The sequence below is a fragment of the Plectropomus leopardus genome, chromosome 17 (genome assembly GCF_026936395.1).
Source record: "Plectropomus leopardus strain MGB_pleo_1.0 chromosome 17, ASM2693639v1, whole genome shotgun sequence".
Classification (NCBI taxonomy): Eukaryota; Metazoa; Chordata; class Actinopteri; order Perciformes; family Serranidae; genus Plectropomus; species Plectropomus leopardus.
Window position 1 is genome coordinate 31,152,368 of NC_142192.1, and position 19,356 is coordinate 31,171,723.

The 19,356-nt window shown below is 37.9% G+C and overlaps 1 protein-coding gene across 1 annotated transcript; it reads right to left on the reverse strand.

Moving 5' to 3' along the window:
• Positions 1-269: 269 nt before the first annotated feature.
• On the reverse strand, positions 270-12,348 carry LOC148186716 (uncharacterized). Its single transcript, XM_088090238.1, has 5 exons — positions 12,280-12,348; positions 3,671-3,834; positions 3,213-3,302; positions 2,943-3,110; positions 270-2,461 (listed from the first exon to the last, which is right to left on the reverse strand). Exons 1-5 carry the CDS (start codon positions 12,284-12,286, stop codon positions 2,294-2,296), a joined length of 597 nt encoding a protein of 198 aa, XP_087946364.1. The 5' UTR covers positions 12,287-12,348; the 3' UTR covers positions 270-2,293.
• Positions 12,349-19,356: the final 7,008 nt, after the last annotated feature.

A 19,356-nucleotide genomic window follows, 5' to 3' on the forward strand; every position in this document is an offset into this window, starting at 1 on the left:
AAAACAAAAAAGCTGGTGAAGAAGCACTTTTTAAAGCACTTTTTCAAAGTCTTGTTGTCCTCTTTGTTTTATATTTATTATTTTCATTTTTTAATTATTATTATTGTTATTATAATATTTTTTTAAAACTAATATTCATGTAATTTTCTTGTACTTTTTGCTAATCACTTTGCTAATCTGATCACTGATGCAGGATGAAGTGTGAGGTGTAAATAAATAAAATAAAACAGTATATCATCAACATGGAGCAGTCACATCTCAATTTCAAGTCTAATATTTTTATTAACGACTTCATGTAAAACTTACAAAAACAAAACATACAAAAAGAATAAATAGCACTGTTAAAGTCACTACAGAATGACAATACTTTATTATTAATATTATTATTAAATATTACATAATAGATAACCCATAGAAAAAAACGAGATGCCTGCATCTCACACTATAATATAAAAAGCTCATAAATAGAATCCTAAATAGGTTAAAATAATAATAAAAAAAAAACAGTAGAAAAATATTAATTGTTCCACAACATTTTCTCGTCGTTTAGCTCATTGAGTAGATCGACACTTTTAGCAGGCACTGTGAATGTAAACAGTCTCAGAGGGGGGAGAGGTCACAGGTGGCGGTGCCTCTGCACAGTGCGTCAGTACGGCACGTTTTAAAGGCTACATATAAAATGAGACACAGAAGAAAATGCCATAAATTTACGTTCTGTTTTGCTGCTGAATTGATGCGTCTAGAAATCTCAAAACAGTTTCAGCTGCGACTCCTGAAATTCTTACTTTTTTGATGCTGACGTCAGTTTGCATTACACTAAGCAGATGTTCACCATTCTGGTTTAGCATGTCGGCATGTTAAAAATCGCAAAGTGGCTAAAACACGAATCTAAAGGCCTTTGCACACTGAGTCAGTTTTTTTTCTGTATGCATATATTAATCCCTCACTCAAGAAAAAAAAAGTTGGGCACAAAAAAATTTCACGCTGAGTCCGGTGTGTATTGCTGTTCTATTTGTTGTGAAAGTTCACGCTGTTCTCACAAACTATGTTTTCTACGAAAAGTAATGCACCCAAATTGGTACACAAAAATGTGGATTGTCCCTCGGGACGTTCCCTTGAAAACTCATTTTCAGTGGAGTGAACTTTGAGTCATTTTAAGCTTCATCCTCGCCATGTGTCTTTTCTAAACCTAGCCGCAATAACTTAACTCACCTCAACCTAACTGAGGAAACTGCACGTTAATTACATAACTGTACGTTGAAGCAACATTATACAACTTTGGTCAGACCGAAGCAACAACCCAAAACATCAGCGTTTGACGACTTGGGAATGAGACTCAACAATCAAGGAAAAAGTTGCATATTGTTGCCTTTAAGGAATCAATCATAAAGTCCTTGTGCTAATTCAATTCCTATGATATACGAACATACGAACTGTTGTGTGTGCATGTTTGTTGGAAATTATATGAGCTGTTTTTTGAGAAGACATTCTTGCTTCTCTTTGCTCGTGATTTGCTTTTGGCACCGCAGCTAACCTCCCTCTGTCTCGATACTATCGTTTTCTATCTGTGTTTGAGCAGTTCACATCCTCCTCTTCATTATAATCCACATGAATATTACTGTCTGATAGATTTTTGACTTTCTCGTCTGAACGTGGCCTTAGTACAAAATTAAAAAAATAAAAAATCTCTCAACATTTTAAAGGATGTAAAAAAGCGCAGAAAATCAAACTTGTCTGAAACTTTCTGTGCGCAAACATAATCGACACAATGTGAGATTGTGTTTATTTTTAAATGTATGGCGATTTTGATGGAAAAAATTGACTCAGTGTGCAAAGGCCATTATATGGTCGTAAAACAATGTATCGGTCTAAAAGTTTAACCAAGTTGTGGCTCTGGATGAAAAGTCATTTGATCACCAAAGTTATTATAAATAATCCTGAAGTGAATAGGGATGTCTGTGCCAAATTTTAATGGCACTCCACCAAATGATTGAATAAATATTTCATGAATATTTCATGAATATAAATGAATATTTCACCGGATATTCATGAAAACTTTGACCTGTCGGTGGTGCTATGTTAAAAATTATGAGATCACCAAAAATGTCAAAATGCATCCACTTGGCAACATAAATATCTGTACCAAACTTCACGGCAATACATTCAATAGTTATTGAGATATTTCAGTCTGAACCAAAGCAGTGGACTGACAAACCTAAAATTCGTCCGGGTTAAAAGTGGTTTTGTAGGAAGACGTTTGCAGTTGCTCAGCATATGTGATAAAGACGGAGGCTTAATGCCGAGGACAGGACAGTTTCTGGAGTCTCAGCAAAAGTCTTTTTGACCAATCGCAAAACAACTGTAAGCGTGTGGAGATCTCTATGGAGAACTGGAGCACATCGAAGGCCGTGGAGACGACGGGGAGGGAAGGAGACGGAGACAGAGGAACCGCTTCATCCATCTGGGGACGAACAGAATGATTAAGATTTAGAAGTTTAGGCAGCAGCTCCTGGAAGTCAAATTAAATCAGAATAATTTACCTTTAACTGCAAAATTTGAACCACCTCAACTGGAAAATGGAAATCTTTAAGTACCTAAAACTACATTTATATTTAAGCTTTTTCACAATGTAGCAGTGTAGTTCTGTAAGTTTTTTTTTCATCCAATTTTGATGCACAACTTTGCTTGTGAGCATTTTTTTTTAGGTTATTCCATATCATTTTCAATGCTTTTCTGTTCTGTTTCTGTTTGGTGAAACAGTTTGCAAGTATTTCATCCTTTTTCAACATTTTTTAATGTTATTTTATTTATTTATTTTTTTTAAAGTGACTGGTTATTTCCTGAACTTGAATAAAGTTATGTATTAACAGTTTATTTATTAATTTTAAACTCAGTGAACAAAGTGTTATTGTAAATGAACAGATCCATGCTGGCGTCCTCACCTGGTGAAGAGATGCATTCACGAGTTTGGACAGGTGCAGGAGAGGGGCTCTGGCGTCCTCTGCTGACTGGGAGGGCAAACTCATGTTTTCTTTGGCTGTTTTCAGCCAGTCGACGTGCAGCCTGAAGGACTGCGTGTACACGTACAGCTGCGAGAGAGATTCATTCACCTGCAGAAACATCAAACAGACAGGGAGGAGGAAATATAAATTTACTTATTATTGAAGTTCCCCTGCTAACACACACAGTCGCGTCAGAGAAAGAGGCGTTACCTGTAATGAGTTGAAATGAGCCGCAGTGTGTGGGATATGAGGAAGACTGTCCAGTCTGTCTTCATCACCCTCCAAGAGTGTATCATCTGTCTGTTGACGAGAAATTAAAATAAATTTAGAAACAGAACATTTGGAAATCACCTTGAGAAACAAATAGGAGAAAAAGTTGCACCTTTAATTGGTAAGTCAGATAAATAAATCAACCCAAATGTAAGCATTCAAGTGTTTGCAAACCTCTGTAACATTACATTTGCGTTATCATGTAGAGGATATTTTGAATCTTTACGCTTCAACAATGCTGTGGTTATCGTGTGGTTAAGTTCAAGCACCACAAACACTTGGTTATGGTCAGGAAAAGATCACATTTGGGTTAAAATATACACTGTTGGCGTTACTACACTAACTAGAAATACAGCTTTGTCTCAGTAAGAAAAAAAACAACTGCAGTGAAATCTTACCAAGTCATGGAGTTTTTTGGATAAGCCCGTTAGCTTATGCACGTGATGGACCATAGAGTTGAACATGACACAGAGCGGAGAATTGTGAGGATGAGACGATGAAAGGACAAACAGCTCGGCCAAAAGCAGCAGGTGGAGGAGACAAGAGGTGGAGTCATGAATCACTGAAAAGACAAGAAAAGATAAAAACAAATAACTGTTAGTGACATGTTTCTTTATTGGCTAGATATTTTCTTTACCTGCTTGTGTTTGGTCTTTTTTTATGTTTTCTTGACCATTGATGGCCTCTGTTGTTCCAAGTTTTTTTTGCATCATCAGTCTGCATTTGAAAAGTTTGTTTGCCACACAAAGTGTTTTTTTTTAACGTTGGTAATCAATCTGCATAAGTTTTTTTTCCCTGACCTCCGTTGCCCTATATGGTTCTAAGTTTTTGTTTGTTTGTTTTGTTGTGCACCATTGGTAATCAGTCTGCATTTTAAAAGTTTGTTTTCTTGACCTCTGTTGGCCTGCGTAGTACTAAGTTGTTGTTGTTGGGTGGGTTTTTTTTTGCACCATTGGTAATCAGTCTGCACTAAAATGAGTTATTTTTCTTGACCTCTGCGGCCTCTGTTGTTCTAAGTTGTTGTTTTTGGGTTTTTTTTTGCATTAATGGCAATCAGTCTTCATTAAAATAGAGTTTGTTTTCTTGACCTCTGTTGGCCTCCATAGCTTACGAGTCTTTTTGCATCATTGGTAATCAGTCTGCATTAAAAAGTTTGCCAGCCCTTCAACTTGAAGCACCAAATCACTGCAAAGAGACCGACAGCAGAATAACATTCAGCAGTAGTTGCTCACTGTGTTTACAGCTGCACTCACAACTACACACACGGTCACAACAGGTGGCGACTGAGCTGCGTTTGCTTTGCAGCGGGGAGTGTAGCAGCTGACATTTCCCCCCCCTTTTTCTGTTTTTAAGCTAATTTTCTGGTATTTTTGAATGATTCTTTGCTTTTTTTTGGGTCACTTCTTTGCTTGTTTGCTGCTTGCCTTCTTCCCTTATTTCTAATGAAGTTAACACAGGCAAGCCATGTATATGATAGATCAGAAACTTGTAGGTGTGGTCAGCTTAAGTAATGTAGAGTCTGTGTAACTGCTTGGTGAATGTGGCTGACATCGTATGTCCTGATACTGAGCAGCCCTAAATCATAACTGACGCTCAGTCATCAAAACTCTATGAACCCCTGCCCTAAATAAATTATGCTTCATGTCACTTTCAATGTATTCTATTTGCACTCCTTTTTCCAGACATTCAAAAACCCGATAAGAGCAGCAGTTTTGAGATGAAAGGTCTGCGGTGACATCGGAGCTTTTGAGGCTGAAAATAGGTCAGATGCAGTTTTACATTTACCACATATTCAGTGGCTAAATGTGTGTGAGTGTTCAAAGATTTCTGCAAACTGATCATATGTATATCTGGGGAACATTTTATATGCCTTGTGGTTTTGCAAATAATCATATCAGCAATAACAAAATGGTTAGTTGCTGATTCAAACAATGTAAAATTATCCACAGAAGTAGCCTAATGTTTTACATTAACTTTGCTGACAAAGTCCAAAGTGGATGGAGGGGTATACAGTCATGCTGTTTATCGCTTGATAAATCTAATATTCAATCTGTTTATAGCTTAGATTTAAGTCTCCACCAACTCAAATATCTTATAACCCTTTGAAACCTGTATTGATATGTCTTTTTTTGTGCTGCGATTAGAAGCCTATCAACCCTGAGCAAATTTCTTTTGAAAACTGTCTGTGAAGCCACGTTAAAGTCTATAAGTCCGATTGCTCCTCCACAGCTCCACCGCCTCGTTCAAATATCGTTATTTCTTACTCAAAAAATGATGGTCGAAATTCCATACTCAATGCCTCAAAACAAGAATCCACAAATCAATGGTTGACGTCACAGTAGCTGCCTCCATCACTTTTTACAGTCTGTGGGTTAATGAAGCAGAATTTGTGGGCCGTAAAATCAAAACAATGAGCTGAATGACGCTTAAAACGCTCCATAAAGCTGCAGAGAATGTCAGATTTCACTGAAAACTCTCCATGGGGTTATCACCAAGAGCAACACCTTTGGCATTAAATAGTCACGTGACCCATTGTTGTTATAAACGTTTTGATAAGTGCAGCTTCAGTTAAATAGTTTTTTAAAGTTGAGTAGATTTGGTGTGTTATTGTTGCCCAACAGAGGCTCCCTGATTGTCCTGAAATTTGAGAGTTTTATGGATATGGCACAAACATTTGCTAAATTTAAGAACCTTTTCCTACATATTGACTTAATAATTCTTATTTTTTATTTAAAAAATATCCAGGGAACTACATTTATAATTATACATTTGGAATTATTTTAGAGAATTATTATAATTTTTTTGCAGTTTTTCCAGGTCAATTCCAGTTGGGTTTGTGTCTTTCTTTTTATGTGATAATTGTCTTGTAATTAATTTCTTGCTAATTTTGGTGTCTTCTTCCTGTATTTTAAAAGAAATCAAGCCATTTTTACTGGTTTAATAATTTTTTTTATTTTTGAGAGCTGACTTTTTGCAGTAAAGGCGGAAGTAAATGTGGAAGCACATTTTTTTTCTAAGCTCTCGAGAATGAATGAGCCTCCATTGTTTGAATACCTCACCCTGTGTTTAATAAATGCATGGCAAAGACCCATCAAGCTGTCGGCTCTCTCAGCCGACCTGAGGATGAATAATTCCCAGAAATCCTCTGTGCTTTGTTATGTCTCGGTCTCTTCAGCTGTCTTATCTAGTGATGATCTCCGTTCAAGGAAATAAAATATTAATCAAGACAGTTCATGTCTGTAAATCTCTCCGCTGCTTTATGCAACTTCAGAAATCCCATAACCCAGGGCAACAAAGAAATGAACAGTGCATTAGTGTTAGATCAGGGTGAAGGAATGAGAGGTATGCTGTGGGTTTTTTTCTCCCAGCCTGCTCTGGGCCTCCTGTTGGAAAAGGAGAGGGGAGCTGGTGGGGCGGTCTGACTCAGATTAATCTATGAGGTGATGTCACCGGACAGACGCCTCAGGCTGCACTCTTTGGAGGGAAAACATCCACTTTGTCATGAGAGTCTGATGCGGTGCACTTTAAACACTTTTACTATCACTCAGACACTAACTGCAGTAACTTTGAGGTCAAATGTCACTCTGAGGAAAATCACCACTCCTGGTACAAGAGATAAAGTAAAATTCATGCAGTTTTATCTTATAAGTGAAAGAATCAAGTTTTCAGACAAAAGTCTTTGGTTTTTTTTTATGTAAATACCCTTTATTGTTTCTATTTTGACCTCCTTCAGATGCTTAAATATATATTTTTTTGATGCAGTTGTTAACTTTATGTATTTTAATTATCCAAGTTTCTAGTTTCTAATTATGTCTTAAAATAGCTATAAAAGGTTATAATTAATATCTAATTATCTTCAGTTTCTAAAAGGTTGCAATTGTGCAGTTTTATCTTAAAAACAATCCACATAGAGTACACAACATCAGTTTTTCAAAGTAGATCTATTATGTTCATTTTCAGGTTCATGCTTGTATTTTGGGGTTCTACTGTTTGCATACTGTATTTGCTGGAACACCTGTATTGACCCTGAAAAACTTAATTTCAGTGCCTGTCTCATCCCAAATTAAAATGAAATTAAAAAAATGTCAGCGTGTCCAGATTTTCTGCATCTCACTGTATCTGTTCTGCCATGGTAGTCATGAATGACTGCACTTTTACTGTGATAATTAACAATAAAAGCTCCTAAAGCAAAATATTCACAACTGCACAAGATCCAGAAGAAACTTAATCCAAAACTGGGGACAAATTAACACCTTTGCAACCAAGATTACATGTTTTCATAAGATTAGCATTTAGCTACATGTAGCAGTGTTCTTTCAGCCTGGGGATGACTGTGTATAGTGACACTCTTTCCTGTTAAACATCACAAAAAAAAAAAAAAAAATCCTGTCAGTCCCTTGTGAGTGTACAAGCAATTTGAATCCAGCGCAGGGATGGCGAACCCCGTCACAAACAATAAAAACTAATATACAAAAATAGCTATTGCTGCAAAAATGCTGTCAGTAAAGAGTATTAAAAACCTGGTGCAATTTCTTGAAAATATTCAGGATTGTGATTTCAACATGTGTGCATGGTCTTTTTAATATACTGTTGCCAAAGTTGTATTTTGTCTCAATCATATGTTGTTTTTTAACTTGTTTATTCCTGTTCAGAGTCATTGCAGCTGCAGCACAAACTTAGCAGGGAAACAGGAAACATGAACAGCTGCAAATTAGTTTTACACAAGTTAAAAAATCATGTCTGGATCTTATTCAAGACCTGGGAGATGGCACTGTCTTGCCTCTTTGACAGAAAAAAAAAATAAAATATTGTATCATGTGTGTCTCACTGTGAGTCAGACATTGACCTCCAGCCAAAAATGTTACAGTCTAGTCAGTTTGACAGTGTTTTCACGGCAGACAGTTATGATGATTTCAGGTGGCACCTGAAGGTGAGACCTTTTACTTCACCTGGATTCTGCCTCTTAACGTAAAAAAAAAACAAAAACGGCACCATTAAGATTTCTGCTTTCAAAGTGGAGCAAAAGAGGAAACGTATACTTAGGATCCCATTAAAAGCCTAAATGACAAACAGATGTTCACTTACAGCTCTCTGCCAAAACACCTCATTACGTATCAGTTATTGCACAATTGACAGGTCGCGTCAGGTGATATTCAGTCAGCACAAACAGGAAAATTTGGATCGGATTCATAAGGCTATTGGAAATTTACTGAAGAAAACATCAGCAAAAACCCTCTTGTCATAGTAGGAAAACATCCTCCGGCAGTGTAGCGTACAGTCATGTATTTGGCAGAGCAAACAGCTGTGAAAGCATTACAGCTCAGCGCAGAACTGCTTGAGAAGCAGAGTGAATTTGCCGTCTTTTGATCTGTTTAGCGGGTCATTTCGTCAGCACGCGCTCACTCACACACGAAACATCAACACACGCATGCAGCGTCTCACACACTTCCACACTTTCCGTTAGAGTTCGTGTCAATCGCAGAAACACTGGAGTTTCCTGTGTTTTTCTCTCTCTGACACAGTCAACGCCTCATTTCCTCAGCTTGGCACTTTTTACTCTCGAGAACTTCTCATGAACTTCTGAGTTCAGATGTGAATGGCGTCTGCAAGGAAGTGGCCTATCGACATCCTCCAAAACCAACCGAGAAAGCAACTGTTTACTTTCAAGGAACTGGCAAACCACAAGGGTATCTGTCTTAGCTAAATTGTGGTGAGGGCACAACCCTTAAACCGCTTTTTTCAGCTGAATTATGCAGGTATTTAGAAGTGGTGTTGATGGGTTCAGGTCCAGATCTTCACATTTTAGTGCAAAGTGTTTTATTTGAATCAAAAGAACCAAACGAGTTCAAGAGTTTGTTCACTTGGGACTGCCAATTGCTCTGACAATCCCAAATTCTGGGTAATAATCCTCTTGTCTAGAGTACGCATTCGCACACTGAGAAAAGCATAAACCGGCCAAACAGGACATGCCGAATAGACGTGCAGACCCCACAGTATATATAGGGAGATATTCCCGCTGTCAGAGGGCAACTATCTACAACAGATTTGTGCAAAATTTAAAGCAATACTTTCAAAAAACAAAAACACAGATAGGTAACAACAGCAAACTTTAAGCGGCCTTAATCAGTTTTCTTAATATTAGCAATGGGTGCAATGTAAATGATACTGCTTGTTTTGACAAACGCTCTGTGAATAATGTGCAGTTCCTGTCAGCTCGACAAAGCATTTTAGCGTCTTGCAGATTTTGCTGGTCCAGCTTGCAGCTTTGAGGTATTGGTTTACTCTCACTGCTCTCATCGGCGATGTTTCCAGCAGCAGGAGGCAACAACAACAAAAAGCACCACACAGCAGACAGTTTGCGACTAGTTGGTAACCATTGTGAGGTATTTAGTGGCTAAATAGCAAGTATTTTCCTCAGGAGCTGGTGGAGACCAAAAATGGAGCTAAAAGATGAGTGAATATTTGCCAAAGGGTTGCAAACATGACTTTAGATCTAACATGTTTACCAGTAACACTTAGCTAAGGTGATATGAGCTGATACTATGTCAGTGTTGCCTTTAAGCTGCACCCAAGAGGAAAAAGTTTAATTTTTTTATTTCACCTGTCAGTAACATGAGAGGAGACATCTGTGAATCCTCATATAAGATGATCATGTTTGTTATGTTTTGGCACGTTGGCAAGCACAATGATTTTACAGCCTATAATTTAATATAACTCCAGTTTTAAATCACATTTCCATAGACATGCAGGACGCTGCACACACTGAAGACTCCCTGCTGGTGATGCTTTAAAATCCAAAGTGTTGAGAAAGAAATTTAGAAACCATTGTTCTTTATTAAAGATATTTTTTTGGTTCCTGGGTGTTATTTTCTGACACCATAGTGTGTAAAAACTGAGCTTTGAGGGAATTAACACTCTGCAAGTTGACTTGTTTTTATTGTCTAGTATTTAACCCTTTGAAATCTGGATGGACGTCAGTTTTCTCATGCTGCATTCAGACGCCTTTCACAAGCTGTTTAATCCTTAGAGAAGTGAGCAAAATGTTTTGATTTCTTTCAAATACATCAGGAAAAAGGCAATGAACAACTTGGGAAAAAAATGTCCCTCAAATTGCACAAAATTAGTAAAAAAAAAAAGGTGACAACAAATGACATGAAAAATTAGTTTTTAAATATATGCATTGCATAATTTAAATTACATATAATTAGTATAATGATATATTTAATGATACGTTTTAATTTTCAGCACTGATGGGGGGAGTTTATTTTCTTTAATTTTTTCGTAACTTTTTACTAATTTCTTAAATGTCTTGTTAAGTTTTAAATAAATTCAAAATAATAATAATAGTAATAATATCAGACATGTAACATCTGTTCACTGGCCTATGACCTCCAAAGTCATGTGCTGCGTGCAGTTGCGCATGTTGCAGTTTCTTCCTACATCATCAGTGTTGACACAGACAGTCTGACATCAGCCAGGAAGTGGGGATCTTCACAGCTGCAGTACCGCAGGCGGCCACCGGGCCAGACTGTCATCACAGTGATGAATCCATGATCCATCCTGATACAGTGAGTGTGCAAATTACATTATACAAAGTTCCCTGAGGATGTGCAATGATCACATCACCGTCTGCCTGACTGACTCATGCATTTTACCCATGTCAGACACACACACACACACACACACACACACACTGAGTGTTTAATGGCTTCTGTTGTTGTTATAAGTCAGCAGGTTTAAGTAATTAGTTAGTAACAGACTCTTCACTGGGTAAGAGTGGTGTGCAATGTCGGAGTCAGACCACCTTCACCGCCCAGTGACCACAAATCATTCCAGCTTCACTTTCATTCATAAAACTGTGTTTACAAACCCTACAACCAGTACTGGCACCAACCAGACATTATGCAAATCATAAAAAGTGATTGGAGTCACAGACAAGTAAAAGCAAGAATAGATCATGCTATGAGCTCCTAATCTGACACAATCACTATCATCAATTTTGTTAAGTCTGGTCCTGGTATGACCAACATATTCTCATACCAACCCATCAAATACCACCGCTTTGTGAATGGACCAACACGTCAAATGGACATATTCTGCTCATACAGGTTCACAAATGTCCCTCGCATAGCATGCATATTAGCATATTAGCCCCCGACACTGTCATTAAAACAAATCTACTTATGTTTGGTTTTACAGAGGACACAAACAGCACTTTCTCGCATTAAAGTTCAGAGTTTGTTGGACCCACCTGCCCTATGCAACCTTTCTCAGTTTTTATACTTAACAAACTGCCGCTGTGAGCTTCGTCAGTATCTGATGCTGAAGCCCAATGACAAAAGTGACACGTGCGTCACTTTGTCACAAACTGTCGCTGCCCGGTTAATATCAAACCACCATGAATAGTGTCTCTGTGTCTGTGTTTTACGACGAAATATACTGATAAAATGCCGGTATTTTCTGAGTTGGCACTACTTGTTTCCATATTTCCATGTTTATTAATCTTTTTAGATGACAATATTGCAACAACAAAGCTGAAAAAATGTATCTGTAAATACTCAAGGTAAGCTGTTTTACTGTTTCAGTACTAATAGTGTGATGCAGCTGGACATAATTATACTGTTGACAAGTTCAAACTACTCGGGAAAACCCCCAAATACACACGCAGAGAGAGACACATACACACACACAGGACCAGCCAATCACAGCCCAACCTGACAATTTGTGAAATTTAAATGAAACTCAATCACATCTTCAAAACACACACTTCAAAACACTTCAAACTGCAGCTAAACATTGTGTTTCAGCCCAAAATGTCCCACAGCCACCAACTTTCATTCATTGTCTCACTCACAAACTCTCTCTCACTCAGGCTAAAAGTAAAAGTCAAGACCACGTGCAGTAAAGCCCCCCTCCTCCACACAAACACACACTTCTACACACACACACACACACACACCACACACATCTCCACTCAGTCTTTTAAAAGAACCATAAACAAACTTACATTTCATCTTCTCTGCTGCTGCTGTAGTAAACAAACCTCCTCCTGAGTCCAGTGTTGTGTACTGTACTGTGTGTGTTTGTGTGTGTGTGGACAAAATGTAAAAGTTCCCTTTTATAGCATAGCAGCATGACACATCACCTGAGTCATCAGCCATCGTCGCCATTCGAGCATCAACGCCCACGCTGGACTCCCCCCCCACCCCACCCCTCACCCCTCTCATCTGAAAAGCAAATTGCTTTGTCTGTTGAGGTGATTTTGAATGAAGTCAATCACACATAAAATTGAATGAAAAAAAAAATCTGAAAATACTAAATTGAGCAATTCTTCTCCCTCCCTCTGATGTCATCTCATTTTTCCTCTTTTTGTCTTTTGTTCACGCATCAAAGAAAAAAGTGAATAAAATTAAAGCAGAAAGTGACAAGAAAAAAATCATTTATTCATATGATAAATAGAGTTTTGGACGCTGAGATCTCCTTTAAGTAATTTCTGAATGTCCTCATAATGTATGTGTGTTTTGAAAGCAAACAGCAAATGATGACAAAAGAAAAAAAAACAGTGAAAAGCAAAGCGTGCAGATGAATTAACGTCAGCATCGTCCATTAATAATAAATGTAGGAAAGATGATAAACTAAAGTAAACAACGAGCTCCTTCCTCCTGTCACAGTCAGGACAAACACTCAGCCGGTCACACTGGGCAGCTCCCAGTGGTGTGGCTTCCCGCCAGTAATAAAATTAATAAAAAAAAAATATGACCTGGATAACAGGAACTAAAACTCAACAAGACGGAAATGTAGTCATTCAATAACATTACTCCTTTCCTTACTGCGTATTTGCTCGTGTGGAATTTCTGGAGTTTCAAAATAAGAGGGATTTTTAAGAGATGCATTCCTTCCTGGCTGAACATTTTTTTGCCACCAAGGACAGAACTGAGAAACTGTATAAATTATTAATCCTTGCTTTCAGGAAATTGAGGTTATACTTGTGAAATTCTGCAGTTTTTCTGGTGATGCATTTAGGATCGCGTCAGTTCCTTTCAGTGAAAGTCATCTCTGTAACATGATGAGTGTTAACTTTCTTTTTCAATAATGTATCTGTTTTAGTTGAATTACTGTGGCAGCTATAATTTATCTATTTTTTTTTTTTTTTTAAATACTATGTTGCTTGCAGTAATGAACCAAGAAGCAACTTCCTGGACTGAAAATGAAGCCAAGTCTTAGTTTTATATATATATATATATATATATATATATATATATATATATATATATATATATATATATATATATAAAACTATGGAAATTATAAATATAGTTTTGGCACACAAAGGTCCCTATTGGCGGGCTGTAAGGGTGGTTAATGGATCAAACAAACCCTGGACTTTTATGCAGGAGACTGGTGTTATGTTTTTTCTACACTTTAACATGAGCTTTTGTTGATGTCCTGGAGTGGTTGCCATGTGCATTTGTTGTCTAAACATAAACACGTGCAGTGTCGTCCCACCATGCACATTTGTTGACACCCTGGTATGTCATAAGCAGACGCAGAAGGATTCCTAGAGCGTAATATGAAGCCACAGAAGCTTCATATTACGCAAAGCGGCAACATGTGATGACTTGGGATGAAAACGTGTTGTCTTTTCCTTTCTCCTGTGGCGTAGGACACACTGGACCATTCTCTATAAAAGGAACGAAGATAGAGCAGCAGAGTCTCGGTCATCAAACTGTAAAACTAGGCAGCTCCAGTTTAAATAGTATAGTTGTATAACATAATCAAAATGTCTATTCTCGCCTCAAATGATCTCGGAAATATATTTTAGTGTACTATTTAGCTGTAAAATGAGAAAGTTTGTTCCTGGACACCATGTTGGAAACAATCCATCTGAAAACTAAATATCGCCCACTGTCCGTAAAATTTCTCATTTGACAGCTTACACAGACCAATTATTGAGCAAAATAAACTGGCTACTGACTCGATCTGTCAGATAGAGTTAGAAAGAAAAATAAGCACTGTCTAGACTTTGCAAACTGTCAACAATTTTCATTTTTAACCCAGATACTGTTTGTATACTCCACAGATGTGGATTAATCCGCATGGTAAGCAAAGTTTCACAAAATGTCCAGAAAACTGGAATCCACAAGTCTTGTGCGCATTAGTTGGACACATTCAGAGCTAATCCAGCTGGAGCTAATCCTCCAGCTGCGTGCCAATAAAAGATTACAGAAGATTTTGTTTATTTTATTGTCACATAAACAGTGCTGTCATAGCTCCCAGAGCGTCACTCTCTCCATCCACTCAGTCCGGACAGAATTTGGTAAAAAGGCCTCCTCCTACTCACTCAGACCCTTTAATCTGGAACACGCTACAGCGGGAACTGAAGCCGTCCAATGTGATCCCCTCAGGGGGGTCTAAACATCATTTTAAAAACTGGAGAGAGTCTGTGGGGGTCTGTTTTTTTACGTTGTTATCCACTCATTATCTGGGCCTGAGCATGAACATGCCAGGGACCTATTGTTTTTGTATAGAAAACAACTTAAAACTCTAAAACAGGCAAAAAATGCAAAGTTCTGCAGTTGGTTGGTCTCAGGTTCCATAGTGCCCCCTGATGTGTGGAGGGCCTCAGTTTCATTTAATTCATTGGGGTTTTTTTTGGTTTTTTTTTTTTACAGAAACAGCACACCATTAAGTAATTACAGTTAGCTTGCAGCTAATTTGCATCTGTTGTCCCTGGGCTGTTAAACACATAAACAAAAAGCACTAAACAGCAAGTAGTTTACACAATCTAGAACAGGACAATCCATAAAAGTCCATAAGTATTCACAACTTACATACGTACAAAGCATAAATATTCAAAAATTGCAATAAATCCGGCACCTGTAGACCACATTTCACTGTGTGCTTGTCATAACATAAGATTGTGACTTAACGTGAGACTTTGATTTCTCTACTTTTGACCCTCCTTGGTTTTGTTCCCTGCAGTGCATAGGTCACCTGATCACAGCCTCATGGCCAGTGGCAGACAGAGAACACCGTTCTGTTACTTCAATGAAAATATAGATACTCCTAGTCAAATATTACTCCAATACAAGTAAAAGTCGCTGAGTCAAATTACAACCCAAATTAAAGTACTGGAATACTTGCTGTTAAAAGTACCTTTTTAAATCTCAGTACAATGTTGTATATAGTCACAATACATTAACACAGACTCCAAAACAACCCTCTGAATGCACTAACTTGTTTGCAAAACCTGTTGAGTGCTGCAGAGCCTGCATTAATGCCCATAGAAGCACAAATTGACAAAAGGACCACAATTTTTTCCTCATTTTCATTTTTTGAAAGGTAAAAAAAAGTAATACCTTGATCTGCTGTCTCAGGTTGTATGGCAAATTATTTTGTGCTGTGATTAAGTTTGCGCGCAGTAAACAGGACATACATTACATATATACAGCCGCATGTAGATTTTCCTCTCTATTGATCTGAGTTGGACAGGCGCGAGGTAGAAGAACCAAAACACCACTGTGACAAACACACCATACAAAGAAGTTCATGGTCACAGTTAATGGACTTTTGCATTGTAGTTACTTCATGATACTCCTTACTTCACACTGATGCATGTCACTGCCTTCCACTAAATTCACAAATATCCTGCATACTCTCAATAACATCTACTCCAGCACTCTTACTTAATGTTCTGGTATTTTATGTTATCGGCTGTCTCATTTTGTTCCCATGTATTTTCATGTTTTGTCCCCCATGTTGTATGCATGTGTTTGTTTTGTTCACCAATTAAAAAACAAAAAAAGATGCAAAGACTATAGGAGTCCTCATAAAAATGTAGCTGATTCACAAGTACAATATTTGTTTTTCAAATGTAGTGGAGTCAAAGTAACAGGTTTCCAGAGAATAATACATAAAGTATAAGTAAATGTACTTTGTTACTGCCCACCACTGCTCATGGCTCACTATTACAGTGCATCACTTTTTGTGGGTAGAAAAAGGAAAACTAAAAAAAAAAAAGTGTGCTGATAGTTAATATTGGCGTACAATATCAGGAGATTCAGGCAACAGGAACTCTAAAAGAAAATTACTTTTTACTTCAAGGACTCAACATCTGAACATCGCATCACACACAACCAACGCAAGGAAGCAACAAAGACTGAGGTGAGACGCAGGACTTAAATACAAAGTAGACTGACGAGGGGATGAAGTGCAGCTGGAGAAAAAGGGCAGAGAAGCTCAGGTGAGGGCAGTCAGGTGATGATGAGGCAGGAGAGCAGGCAGGGAGCTGATTGGCCCAGAAAAACCCAGAATCTTGACACACTTTCCTACTACCAAAAAGAGCCGAAATAACTGTAAAAAAAAACAAAAAAAAAACACTTACAGAGAACCAACAAAGCCACTCTTTATTGAATTAAAAAGCACTTGAAGTCAGCGATCTGGTTGATTTTAAAACAGGTCAAATCATGTACAGTGCTAAAATTCATCTACTACCTCAAAGCTGTTTCAAATGAAAGAAAGTTTACATGATTTGAGAGGAATTTCCATTTTTAAAGCATTTTTTTCACCATTTAGCACAAAAATATAACAAAAAACAAAGTCAACAAAGCAATGATATTGAACTGGATATTGGATAAAAGTAAGAAAGCAACAACAATAATGAACATAAAGATACTTATAAAACAAAAACAACAAGAAAACAAACAAAAGTCAGTGTAAACAAACAAATGAACAAATAGAGCATTGAGTTTTTGGGTTTAGTTGTGTTTCATGTGAGAGTTTTGCAGGGTGGGTTTGGTTTAGCGTTATTAATTCTTTCTGCTAATGCCTACGCACATACACTTGTGTGTGTGTGTGTGTGTGTGTGTGTGTGTGTGTATTTGCTTTTTCAGATTAATCTGTTCTTGTTTGTGTCTTAATTCTTTGATAGGATCAGAGTGTATATGGTGAATACTGGGGCAGAAATTGGGAATATAATCATATATCATGTCTAAAATTAACTTCTTTTATATAAAATTTAGAAAAAAAAAGGTTGGATTTGATATGTATTCACTTCCCTCTCCTCCTACTGGTGTAGGAGGAAACATACTGGTGTTGTTTTGTTCTCTTATTTTATTTGGCATGTTTGAAATAAAGATCTAACTAATCTAATCCATTTTGCAATGGCAGTGCAAACGTGTCTTTCTCATATTGAGTAAAAACATTATCCATGTGGTTTTTCCCTGACCACAACTTTTATCACTGGAAAATTTATTGCCTTAATGGAAATTTTTCAGGCGTGGGTTCAATTTCAGTTAAATAGGTTACTCACTATGTTAAGTCACGGTGAAAGTGTCATTAAAAAACAAAATTGCAGCATCATTACGTTACTCACTTCGTTCACTGAACTTCTGGTGCTCTGGTTTGAGTCAAAGCTGCATCGTCAGTGGGTTCAAATTTTATTTGAGGAATGACGTTGCAGAGTTTCCAAGAAGCTACTAAGTTTCCTGCTTCTTATGAAATGTTTGTGATAGTTAAATCTCCACCCACTTGATACATGAGAGCTGCATCCTGAAAATCCTCAAAACAACCGCCGCTTTCTTCTAAATGTACATTTGTGATTGTCACCAGGTCACAGATGGTGTTTGGCGTGAACTGGTGAACTTTGTGCCAGTGAAAGTGATGCACGGAAACATACGTCATAACGGCTGCAAGGGCTGACTCGCTCGCCCTCCTTTTGTCATCAAACATAATGCCATATGGGGTAATGGAGAGGCTGTGTGTTTTAGTGTGTGTGTGTGTCAGGAGGGGTTTAGAGGGGGCTTGTCCTCAATAGTGGTTTTCACAGGCTCGCTAATCATTTCCCCAGCCACCCACGCTCCGGATATCTAACTTTTTTTTAATCTTTTTTTCTCTCTCTCTTTTTTCTGACCTCTGTTGAATGGAGGAATGTGAGGAATGCAGCCGTGAATGGGCGAGCGGGGGAGGAAGCATGCAAATGACTGACGGACGCAGGTTTTTTTGGCTCATCTATATGAGCTCACAGAAAGTTTGAAAAAAAACTTGCAGAAGGTGTTAATTATTACATTTATCACTGGCAACAGGAAAAAAATAAAGGTCATCCACACATGAAAAGATGCAAGCAAGCACCTTAACTATGACCTTCAGCAAAGACAAGACAAGACACGTTTTGGCATTCGGCCCATGACTCTATTTTTAGGGATCAAATTCTGCCAAACTGCCGCCAATTTAACCACATTAGGCAGGAATTCAGCGTGGCAGCCAGACAACAGATCTCCCCATAGACAATATCTGAAGCGTGAAATCAAAGCAAACGCTGAAGTTACCAGCGTGTCAGTGCTTCCTGTGGAATTTCTCGAAGATGTGGGAGTTTGCCGTTCTGTCTGAGACCCCGACACGACTCTGATCTCATGCTTAGTTCGGCTCCAAGGGGTTTATATCATCATGTATGGAGAGTTTATGTTATGCAGCTGTTACTTTTTCCAATCAAGACTAAAGTATGTCATGTTTCCACTCTGTCTGTGTCTGCTTGTTACCACGTTATGAGAAAGTTAAAGATTTGGCTCGTCTGTCGTCTTTGTGCGGTTTTTGACAGGTTTTTATGGTCTTGGACACATGTCTGGGGATGAAAAAGTTGTTGTCCCAGATGCCAACATATTGCAGTGGCTGGATGCTGCTGCAAAGTTGTTTTGTCACACCTGACAAGTCACTCAAAAGAGAGCTCAAAAAATGTATATAACAATGTATACTGAAATACATAATAAAGTACAGAAGAAGCATTCATGGATAAATTGTAAATGGACCTGCACTTGTTTAGCGCTCTTCAAGTCTTTCGACCACTCAAAGTGCTATGAGTCACATTCACCCATTCACATGCACATGAATACACTAATGGCAGAGGCTTCCATACAAGGTGCCAGCTGCTAATCAGTTCAAAATCTTCAATGTTGTTTCTGAGAATTTGGCAGTACATCCAAGGTCAGAACCTCCACGTTCAGCATCTTCACCTGCATGACTGTTGGAGACCAGCAGCCTATTGAAAGACCGTTTGCAAAACTGAATTTCTGCACAAATCTCAAGGTAG